The 12,377-nt window shown below is 43.2% G+C and overlaps 1 protein-coding gene across 2 annotated transcripts in view; it reads right to left on the bottom strand.

The window, feature by feature from the left end:
* pik3cb (phosphatidylinositol-4,5-bisphosphate 3-kinase, catalytic subunit beta) overlaps positions 1–12,377 on the bottom strand; it is a 175,673-nt gene that overhangs the window by 68,261 nt on the left and 95,035 nt on the right. For both annotated transcript variants that reach the window (XM_073040918.1, XM_073040919.1), the window contains exons 7-8: positions 9,032–9,121; positions 1,087–1,332 (exon numbers count right to left, since the gene is read on the bottom strand). In XM_073040918.1, coding sequence (XP_072897019.1) covers positions 1,087–1,332; positions 9,032–9,121 — 336 coding nt within the window. The remainder of the gene's footprint in view (positions 1–1,086; positions 1,333–9,031; positions 9,122–12,377) is intronic.

Genomic DNA, 12,377 nt, shown 5'->3' with positions numbered 1-12,377 from the left:
CCCCACCTTTTCCTGCTTTCCACATGGATCGCTCCCTACACGACACCCTTGTCCACTCATCCCTCCCCACTGATCTCCTTTCTTGCACTTATCCACTCAAACGAAAAAAGTGCTACATCTGTCCTACACCTCCTTCCTCACTACCATACAGAGCACCAAATAGTGCTTCCAGGTGAGGCGACACTTCACCTATGAGTTTGTTGGGGTCATCTACTGCATCCAGTGCTCCTGGTGCGGTCTCCTGTTTCAATTTCTCGAACTTCTGGTGCCCATTTCCCCCTTGCACCTCATCTCCTTACCTGTCCATTGCCTCCCTCTAGTACTCCTCCCTCCTCCCCCTTCCCTCTCTTCCATGGCCTTCTCTCCTCTCCCATCAGATACTCCCTTCTCCAGCCTTTTATCTTTTTCACCAATCGACTTCCCAGCTCTTTACTCCCCCCTCCCCCTCGTTTCACCTACTACCTTGTATTTCTTCCTCCCTTCGCCCCCACCTTCTTGCTTTGACTTATCATCTTTTTTTCTCCAGTTCTGATGAAGGAGTCTCGGCCCAAAACACAGCTCTTTACTCTTTTCCATAGATGTTGCCTGGCCTGCTGAGTTCATCCAGCATTTTGTGTGTGTTGCTTGGACTTCCAGCATCTGCAGATTTTCTCTTGTTTATGATTAATTAAAGTGGTTTAAGCATCTTACCAAATCTGACCTTGAAGTTTGTAAAGCATGAAGTACTTGGCTGATTCTGACATAAAGGATAATAAAATTCCATCCACCAGGAATCAATATACTGTATAATAATTTTGACAAAAATATGTATCTGATTGAATATGGCAAATCGCCTCAAGGGTCTTCACAGTTCAAAATCTGATACCAAACCTTGAGGAGATATTAGTGCAGGTGACCTTAAATATGGTTCAGTTATTTAAGTACAAGGAATGTTATAGAGGGGAGTGCCTGGGAGATTTGGATGTCAAGGGAAGCTCAAGTTTAGCTTTCAGGCTAAACTTTTAAAATAACACCTTTATAATCAAACCACTGACACAGCTATTGCAGTTGAAATGTAAATACGGTTGGAAAACTGATAATACTAACTACTTTTCCTGCTTTCCGAATGGTCTGGTACTTAGACACGTTCTTTGTCGATTTTTGTTTTTTCACTTTATCCATCACTCCATACACTGCAAAACAGAGTCTAGACATTCTTGGCAGGTCACAGATGTTAATTTCAAAGTCCAATGTCTCATTCCAGACGAGATCATTTTTTCCAGATATCTCACTGCTTACAACAGGTTCACAAAGGAGCTCAGTTCCATGGAAAATCCCGGCCCTGACTTGAACCTATGGGAATGAAAAGCAGATGAGTAACAGCTAGGCTGTGGCAAAATGCAAGTGGCTCTGCTTCAGAATGGATATAATGCAATTTCAGGAAGGTTTTTCATGCATCTCCCATGACAGAAATGATCACCTGTATTTTATCCAAGGTGAAGCACTGCAGTTATGCCAACCCTTACCTTGGGACAGTGTACAGCAAGAAAAAAAATGGAAACAATGAAAATCCAGTGTAAGATATGGCTGCAACATTTCATGCTCATATGACTTTTGAACAGAAATACTAGAGTTGAGATGAGCAATTCAATATAAAAATATGGCTTGAATCATGCAAAATTAAAAACACCTGCAGGTTCTATAATTATTAAGTTGCATCAGCTAACAGAAAACGATACACACTCGGGCATTAAGATTTTAAGCAAAACTAATTTGTTGATTTCAACAAAGGACGGGTGAAATTTCTTCTGTTGATTCAGGATACAGAATATGGAATCCTATTCCTTATTCAGAAGAACATTTTGCTGAAGGAACCAGCAGCAGTGATGGGATAAACTCTGTAATGAGTAGACATTATCCAACATAAATCATCTCCACTGTAATATGGTCTGCCATTTACTTTCCATATATACCATATCACAAAGGAGTCCATCTTGTCCTTCAACAGCATTGAAAATTTAGATCTGAAGAACGTGCAAAATTAATACTAATAGTTCAAAATCAGGAAAGAATTTTAATCATCTTCCTGTCCTCACCTCACCACCACCTTCCCACTGTTTCTTCTACACTCATTGTACCAGCGAGGTACCAGCTTAATTGCTCAGAAGTAGTTAACTTTCTGTTCGATTCTCATCTATCATTTTACTAAATACATTCTCTTAGATCACGGTTGAAATAAATACTCAAAATGTCCCCATAACCATCAGACCCTAAATGGAATGGTAACATTAAATTTTGCAAAATCTACTGAAGGAAACGACCAGGATTGAATTATGGAAAATTGCTTAAAGCAGTACAATGAATTAGCATCATTTAGATTTATTGTGTAAATAATGATAAAGCAGAGAAACAGACCTTTAGCTGACCATGTTCACCTGACCATTTTGCCCGACTGAGCAACTGCATCCTTCTTATGCTGAATTATGTGACTCTCTAAACGCTTCTTAAACTTACTCTCTGATCCACCACGTCCCCTAGCCGCATGTTTCAGAAAAAGAACCACTCTTGGTTTAAAAAAACTTGTACATCACACTTCCTTTAGAACTCCTGCCTCTCACCATAAGCCTATGCCCACTTGTTCATTCATGATTTGTCTACCTTGAAAAAAAAGACTATCTGCCCCATCTTTCATTTATTCAAAAATTATGGAGGACAAAAGCAACACGAGTGAATCTGCAGATGCTGGAAATAAATAAAAAACACAAAATGCTGGCACAACTCAGCAGGCCAGACAGCATCTATGGGAGGAGGTAATAACAATGTTTCAGGCCGAAACCCTTCATCAGGAGTGAAGTAACATGGGATGGTCGAGGGGAGATTAAGAAGTGGGGGGAGGGATAAAGTAGAGAGCTAGGAAGTGATAGGCTGGAGGGAAATGGGCTAGGGGGAAGGTGGAGTATTATGGGAAATAAAAGAGAAAGAAAGGTAGGGCTGGGGGGAGAGATTATAGTGAGGGGGGAAAAGAGTGAGAAAAAGAACCAGACTAAAATAATAGATAGGGATGGGGGTAAGGGTGGGGGGCAGGGGTATCAGCGGAGGTCTGTGAGTTGAATGTTCATGCCGGCAGGTAGGAGGCTACCTAGGCGGGAGATAAGGTATTGCTCCATCGACCTGCGTGTGGCCTCATCTTGACGGTAGAGGAGGCCATGGACAGACATGTCGGAGTGGGAGTGGTCTGTGGAATTGAAGTGTGTGGCCACAGGGAGATCCCGCCACTGCTGGAGGGCTGAGCGCCAGTGTTCGGCGAAACGGTCTCCCAGTCTGTTCTCCCGATGTGGCCATTTATACATTGGGGAGACCCGCCGCAGACTGGGAGACCGTTTTGCCAAACACCGGTGCTCGGTCCTCCAGCAGTGGCGGGATCTCCCTGTGGCCACACACTTCAATTCCACAGACCACTCCCACTGACCTCCGTTGATACCCCTGCCCCCCACCCTTACCCCCATCCCTATCTATTATTTCAGTCTGGTTCTCTTTCTCTCTCTTTCCCCCCCTCACTATAATCTCCCCCCAGCCCTACCTTTCTTTCTCTTTTATTTCCCATAATTCTCCACCTTCCCCCTAGCCCATTTCCCTCCAGCCTATCACTTCCTAGCTCTCTACTTTATCCCTCCCCCCACTTCTTATCCCCCCTCGACCATCCCATGTTACTTCACTTCTGATGAAGGGTTTCGGCCCGAAACGTCGTTATTACCTCCTCCCATGGATGCTGTCTGGCCTGCTGAGTTCTCCCAGCCTTTTGTGTTTTTTATGGAGGACAAAAGAATTGTTTTAACTTTCTGCTTCTTATCTCTTTCACATAAAGTCAGCTTTCTTTCCTTTTATAACTATTAAAACATAGTTTTATATTGGATTAAACATTCAGGCTTCTTGTTTCAACCACCGTCTGAGGATTCAGTCAGATTGGTTAAAGAAATTATTGAACTGTTTCCATGTCTCAGGATCCCTACAAAGATGCTGTAATACAGTAAATGACTCTCAACTCCCACAAGCACCTGCGCAAAATGTTTGTGGGCATCTGGAAGCATAATGAACAGCGAACACCATTCATTCATTCTGGAACGCAAATGTAGGCCAATCGAAGAAAGCCAACTACCTCTCATATGAATAATTTCCTACCAATGCAGATTCTTAAGCTTTTGTAACAAGACAGCAGACAAATGTGCCAAATTTACATGCCAAATGCAAACTTGTCTTGAATTAACTTCTCAACCAACTGTCTATCTGTACGGTACTCTTAAATTGGAAAACCTAAAAGCTGGAACAGGTGGCACTGAAAGAGAGACAGACACATTTCAAGCAATACACACAAATGTTGGAGGAACTCAGCAGGCATCTGTGGAAAAGAGTAAACAGTTGACGTTTTGGGCTGAGACCATTCATCAGAATTGGAGAAAAAAAGATGAGAAGACTGAGTAAGGAGGAGGGAGAAAGGAGGAAGAAATACAAAGTAGTAAGTGATAAGTGAAACTGTGGGGTGGGGGATGAGGGTTGAAGTAAAGAGCTGGTAAGTCGACTGGAATGGGGAATGGTGGTAGGGGTGGGGATGATAGTATTGTAAATTCAAGAAATCGATGTTCATGCCACTGGGTTGGAGGCTGCCCAGATGGCATATAAGGTATTGTTCCTCCAACCCAAGTGCGGCCTCTTTGCAGCAGTACAGGCCATGGACTGACCTGTCAGAACAGGAATGGGAAGTGGAATTAAAATGAGTGGCCACTGGGAGATCCCGCTTTTTCTGGTGGGTGGAGCAGTGTTCTCCCTACCTACATCGGGTCTCACTGATATATAGGTCACACCAGGAACACCAGATACAGTAGCTAACTCCAACAGACTCCCCGGTGAAGTGTCGCCTCACCTGGAAGGACTGTTTCGAACCCTGAATGGTAGTGAGGGAAGAGGTTCAGGGGCAGGTGCTCCTCCCCCTTCCCTTTTCTCCGTGGCCTCTGTCCTCTCCTACCAGATCTACCCTCTCCAGCCCTGTTATTTCTTTCACCAATCGAATTCCCAGCTCTTTACCCGTCCCCCGCTCCAGGTTTCACCAATCACCTACCACCTGTGGTTCTTCCTCCCCTCCCCCCACCTTCTTACTCTGACTCCTCATCTTTTTTTCTCCAGTCCTGATGAAGCGTCTCAGCCCGAAACGCCAACTGTTTACTCTTTTCCATAGACGCTGCCTGGCCTGCTGAGTTCCTCCAGTATTTTTTTTGTATGTTGTTTGGATCTCCAGCATCTGCAGATTTTATTTTGTTTGTGAGGGAAACATTTCAAGTTGATAGGCCTTTATAAAAACCTTGGCTTAAGATGCTATGTGCCACCAGTCACGAGCACTTCAAGGCAGCATTGCAAGCAGCAGAGTGTAGCCTCAAGCGGGAGTCCCATTGTAACAGCACCTGTGCTGTACACTGGATTGTTGAAATTTCAACAGCCAAAAAGGCAAGAAAATGCAGATGCTGGACAACACAACAGCATTCATCAGTATAATATGGGTATTACACCACAACAGACCAGTAGCAACTCAGTGTGTTGATGATGTCATTGACCCAATGTATTAACTCTGATTCTCTACGGATGCTGCTCAACCTGCCCCCGACACTCACTCAGTATTTTCTGTTTTTAAGTTTCAGAATTCTTTCCTCTTCGATTTTCTGTTTACTAATGCTCCGGCCCCTACACGCAGCTCCCAGAAGTGCCTTCAGTTGAGCTTGTTGGAGGTTTACACAGGGATCCATCAGACGCGCATGACTGCACGCTTTGGCTGCAGCAGGGGTGGAGGGCCCAGCGGGTCTTTTATCACAGTGCGTGGTTCTTTTTTTAGGAGCTGCAAAAGGAACTAGTTGGTGCGCAACACTAAGACAGCAATACTAAAAAAAAAGTCAACTTTAAAGGCAGGCAGAAATGAGATAAATAAAATTTAGCGATAACATACAAAGGGCAGAGACAGAACATGAGAGAGAAGGAAATGCAGTTCAATTGAAGCCATACAACCAATTACTGTATCCCTCCACCAAGTAAACAAAGCCAATTCACTTGACTTGAATACGGCTTATATCTGAATATAAATGAAGATTAAACCACCACATTGCCTCACACAGAGATTAAACAAACAATAATGGGGATACAATGAGAGCTTCTCATCTGAATGTGGGAATCACGTAGAGCTGTACTCACTCCCCCAGCCAAATAGATGCTGTGACTTTATATTACAGCTGTGTCAATGCCTGAAAACTAACTTTGCTTAGCAATGTGTATTACACTTAAGCTGAGTAACCACGGCAAACACCACTTCCTGTTGCGAACATAGAAGGTACAATGACCATATACAGAGAGCCAATTATGAACACCAAGCATTAGCTGGCATGTTATGTTGTTGCTTTATTCTTCAGAGCATTTTATGAAGCAAAATTCCTGGGACAGATGCCTGCTAGTGGATTGGAAAGATCAAGGCCCACCATTGTAGCCTCATTCTATGTACTAAGCTGGTGGCTGACTTTCTATGTTGATTGTGAAGTCAGAAATTATCCTCATAGAATGAAAATCATTATAATAAACACAAAACTAATTAAATAAGTATTGAACTGTCACTTTTAAATCTGTGCCAACCATTTCCACAGCAAAAATGCACAAAATGCCAGAGGAATTCAGCAGGTCAGGCAGCATCTATGGAAAGGATGAACAGTCGACAACTTGGGCAGAGACTCTTCATCAGGGTTGGAAAAAAAAACAAAGTCAGAACAAGAATGTGGGGGAGTGGAGGAAGAAGCACAAGGTGGCAGGTGATAGACCCGGACCTGTCACCACAGCCACGTATCCTTCTTAGGAATATGTCTTCACCGCCATTTTGTGCCACAAGGCTTCCAGATCCATTTTCAAGCATCTTGATTCTGGCCCTCTGAGGACCCCAGGTACTCACACACAGTTGACTGGTCTTATCACCTGCCGCCTTGTTCTTCCTCCTCCTCCATCCCCACCTTCTCACTCTGACCTCTCATTTTTTTTTATCCCCAGTCCTGATGAAGTGTCTTGGCCTGAAATGACAACTGTTTATTCATTTCCATAGATGCTGCCTGACCTGCTGACGTTCCTCCAGCATTTTGCGTGTTTTGCCTTGGATTTCCAGCATCTGCAGATTTTCTCTTGTTTGTGAAACCACCTCCAAATCCAACTTACTGCTCACTGCTCTATTAATTATCAATCCTATAATCAAGCAGGAAAAACTTCTAGTTTCCTCAGTCACAGGAGAAAGTAGAGACACAGAGGGACTTCCTTGCCTTATAAGCTTGCCCACTGTGCAAGCATTCATCAATTGTGCTAGATAATATAGCTCATTAAAAGAATTCTCTAGCAACCACCTTCAAAGACTGGAAATCTCCAAGGCTCAACAAAAACGCGTTTTTTTTTAAATTGAAGAGCAGCGCCGCAGCATAACGGTTATTACGTCTCTTTTCAGCATCAGTGATTTACTGATTGGGGTTCAATTCCTGAGTTTGCAGGCTCTTCCATCCAGGTGCTCCCGTCTCCTCCCACATTCCAAACGTGGACAGTCAGGGTTTGAGAGTTGCGGGCATACCACGCAGGACCTGGAGGTGTGTCAACACTTACAGGCTGCTCAGCACAATCCTTGCCGATTTGATGAAAGACAATGTACTTCACTGTATGCTTAGACGTACATGTGATAAATACTTACTTACTGTCCACTACACCACTGCTGTGTCGGGCAGCAGTGAAGCTCCTCCATCTCTGGCGGTGCTCAGGGCTTCCTTCATCATGTCAGTAGCCTCCTCTCAGATTTCACCACCGCCAGCCACGCAAGTCACAGATGGAGGCTCAGGAATACCATCACACTCAGATACAGGAGGATTCTTCATTGCTGTTCTGTAACAACTTTGTTTTCCCAGTCAGGGTTGTTAGCCCTGAACTGAACCTCCAAACCTGGATGACCAGTGGGCTATCTTAGTCTGAACACTACCTTTTGACCTGTTTGGCATGGGTGGCCCTAACAAGAGCCAAAGCATAAAGCCCTGACCCTGACCCCAACCACCACAGCCCTCCGGGTCATTGAGGATTGCAAGCCTCCAAAGACAGCAACAAGGCTGTGGTCCTCTTGGAGGATGTGATAAATAAAGCTAATCAATTTATTTTATTTAGAGATACAGTGTGGTAACAGGCCCTTCCATCCCTTCGAGCCAGGGCCACTCAATCACATTCGTGTTACCAATTAAACTATGAACCTGTACGTCATTGGAATGTGAGAGGAAACTGGAGGAACCAACACCGGCACAGGGAGAACATACAAATTCCTTACAGTGGCAGAATTGAATCGGTGTCGCTGACGACGTAATAGTGTTATGCTAATCACACGCCATGTTTATCACTAGCTGGTTTAGTGCCTCAGTTCCCTGGGAGCATCTCCTACTTGTCCTCATCAGACAGGATTCCAGCCTTCCATTAATAACACTCCCATATTGGTCAAACACTGTTTCCTGATTGTTCCCGGGTATGTATAATGCATCCCTAGGGTAAACAGGTCAGTCCTACTGTAACACATTACAACAGCTACCAGACCTGGCAACACACCAGGTGGAACACCATGCTGACACCAACACAATGTTACTTAAGGAATCCTGAGTGTTCAGTGAGCCTAGCGATTTAAGCTCTCTTGATGAACTTCACAAGCACAGTTGGAGTGACATAGACTCTGCTAAGGTAACCTCAAACACTATTAACACTATTTCCTTGAGCTTTCATTCATATCAACAAAATGACCCTTTAAAAAAAAAACCAGGAAATCCTTTAAGAGCCTGGATACATTTGAAGGTGATTTTACACTCTTAATGTTGGGAGAAATAGTGTGGAAAATATACTTTTAAAAAAAGGGACAATTCTGGAACATTGCATGTCACGTGTAATGTACATAACAACCATCTCGTATAGCTTAGATTTGGCACTTGCATTTCATTAATTAGTTTTGAAAACGTTAATGGTTACCTACCCGCAAAGCTTCATCGGCATTTACTTTGGTCCCTCGGACAAGAACAATCTTAAAAGGAGCATTTATATCCCAAATACTATTTGTCATTTCCTGAAATAAAAAAGGGACAATAGCAATAAGGTTTTTTTTCTATTTACAATAAATCAATGTTGCCTCTGCCCAATGCCAGCACTTTTATTTTGTGCTGAACATAACCAGGTGCTCAAAGTTGTAACAATTAAGCTCAAGGTACTGTGGTCATATTTAAAATACTATAAACCAAAGATGAATAAATAACATTCCTATTAATTGTGTGACACCAGTTTCAGCTTTGGGTTAATTTATAAGTATGCTTAAGATCATTCAGAAACCATGCAAAAACACTTCCAAAATTCTTAAAGTGTTCTTAAAGGCCATGTACACTGAAGGTGTTACCCCTGGCTGGAAATGCAGTTTGCAAAAATGGAGTGGGCTATTTAAAACTGAGTGGAAGAGGAACTTGTGCACTTCATTTGAACCCTTTGCAATTTTCTCCTCCTGAAATCTGTTTATTCAAAATTGAGACCAATAAATTTCTGCATTTTGAGAGGGTTAATAAATCTGGAAATTATGAGGGGAAATGGAGCAAAGGTAGAGGATCTGCTACGGCCTTAATGGACGGCAGAGCGGCCTTCCTCATATCCTTCTTTCCTATTGTTACCACAGCTGTTAAAGTGGTTTCCATAATTTTGCTGCTAACAAGAAAGTCATAAATAACTTGTGTCTGCAAAAATGAAATTAAATCTAAATTCAGTTTCAGCTTTGGGGAGGAAAAGGACAAACCGGTGAGATAGGTACACATTACGTTTTGAAGGTTTTGATGTTACAGTCTGTGGCCAGCATTTATATGTTACCAATTTTACAGTACCTTACTGCTTTTTTAAAAATACATACAATACACTATAGAAATGATCAGCAAGGTCATGGTTGAGCACCTGGCATTTAATTCTGCACACAATGGGACAATTACCTAACTTTATGTATCACAGAATGGAGGTAATCTATTTACAGACATTTCCTTCCATTCAGAAACCCATGCTCAATTATCTCATTGTCTAATAACCGCTTTGACCGACCATCAGTGCAGACTATTGGATGTTAGAGATCTAACACTAGAGAGGAAAAAAAATGACATTGCTTTTAATACAGGCATGATTGAAACACAGAGGCTTTAGAACCACCCCCCTCCCCAACTCCTGACTTCCCTGCTGGCAAATACGAGGGGTGATTGATAAGTTTGTGGCCTAAGGTATAAGGAGATGAGTTATACAGCTCTCGTTAGGTGCACACGCAGTTCAACTCTGAGTGAAAATGCAGAAAGTTTGAAGTTAATAACTCATCTCCTTCCACCTTAGACCACGAACTTAACAATCACCCCATACTGTGGACCACTTCTGGAGGTCCAAGATGCCTTCAAAAGTTCAACAATTATACCAGTGCCCAAGAAAGCAGTATGAGCTGCCTCGATGACTATTGCCCAGTGGCACTCGCATCTACTGCGATGAAGTGCTTTGAGAGCTTGGTCATGGCTAGCATCAACTCCAGCCTAAGCAGGGACCTGGATCCACTGCAACTTGCCTATCACCACAATAGGTTTACAGCTGACGCAATCTCACTGGCTTTCCACTCAGCAGTGGATCACCTGGACAATAGTAATACCTACAGCAATCTGCTTTTCGGTGATTGCAGCTCAGTGCTCAGCAAAATCATACGCTCAGTACTAATCAACAAGTTCCAACAAAACCTGGGCCTCTGTAGCTCCCTCTGCAACTGGGTCCTTGACTTGCTCACCAACTGTGCAGATCAAAAATAACAACCCCTCCTTGGTGAATCAACACTGGCGCACGTCAAGGATGTGCGCTTACCCCACTGCTCTACTCACTCTACACCCAACAACGTGTGGCCAGGCACAGCTGAAACAGCATCTCTAAATTTGCCGATGATACCATTATTGTTGGCAGAGTTTCAGATAGTGTTGAGGAGGCATACAGGAGTGGGGTAGATCAGCTGGTTGGGTGATGTCGCAACAACCGCTTACACTCAACATCAGTAAGACTGAGGAATTTATTATAGTCTGGAGAAAGGGGAAGTCAAGGAAGTACACACCAGTCTTCATTAAGGGATCAGCAGTGGAATGGGTGAGCAGTTCTCTGAAAACTCTATCCAGGGCACAACATAATGATGCAACTACTAAGAAAACATAATTCTGTTATATTTCAGTAGGAGTTTGAAGAAACTGATTTCCCAATACACTTCACAGTCATGTGTATACAGGAAAATGTAATAGTCAAAATCTATTTTAGTATCTTTGGGTGAGGGTTAAAAAAATATTCGCTGAGGCAAGGAAAACTCCTCTGCTCTCCTTTGGATGCCATTAGCTCTGGTTTTTAAAAAAAGGCTGCACCTCATGACTGTGCATCACTCTCTCGGTACTGCCTTGTCAGCTTAATTTTGAATTGTACTCTTCTGAGTCAGAGGCCACCAACTGATCCACAGCCATCATGGATACACTGACTGCAAGGTCACGGCATGTGAACCAGCCCAGTACTCTTGGTCTTGAATATAATGAATTAGAGCAGCTGGCTTAACATAATAGGAATAATTTAATCTAAAGTTATACAGATTCACCCTAGCCTACAGCAGGGTTTCATTCCTGTGAATTGTTCATGACCCAGATAGTTTGCATGTCCTAAATGTTTTCCAGGCAGCAGAAGACAAATATATTATATTCAAAGCATTTAAAGTGAAAGTTGGGTAGCGTTTTGATTAGTTAGGCCTTTGAAGATTACCAGGAGAAGGCAAGAGAATGGTGTTGAGAGGGATGATAAATCAGCCATGATGGAATGGTGGAGGAGACTCGATGTGCTTAATTCTGTTCTTCTGTTTTTACAGTTTAATAGAACATCAAATATGTCTGCATCCTCAGAACAGCAGCCAATCCATCCAGTTGGCTCCCAAGTGATCAGTCATAAGAACAGGCTGTGCACAGGTCAGGCACTTGCAAGCTGAGGCAGACCTACTCTTGAGCTCAGTAACATCAGCGCACTTATACATTTACTTCCAATCTGTTCGCACTCTCTCTGCAAAACACTGGATCGTTATTGTTCTGACCTCACAGGCATCACACTCACCCTGCTCCAAACTGACCTCATCAAACAAATTTACAGCAGAGATGAATCGATAGTGACCTTGAGCAACATGCGCAGCTTGCAGCTGAGATGGCGCTGAGTTACGATGTCATTGCTGTTGTTACTCGAGTTGTTCTGCTGAACATTCTGGGTGTGTTATATTGGTACCAGAATTTGTGGCGGCACTTGTGGGCCGCCCC

Source organism: Hemitrygon akajei, chromosome 3 (genome assembly GCF_048418815.1).
Source record: "Hemitrygon akajei chromosome 3, sHemAka1.3, whole genome shotgun sequence".
Taxonomy (NCBI): Eukaryota; Metazoa; Chordata; class Chondrichthyes; order Myliobatiformes; family Dasyatidae; genus Hemitrygon; species Hemitrygon akajei.
Note: the sequence above shows the minus strand (reverse complement) of the source record. Positions and strands in the feature narration are given on the sequence as shown.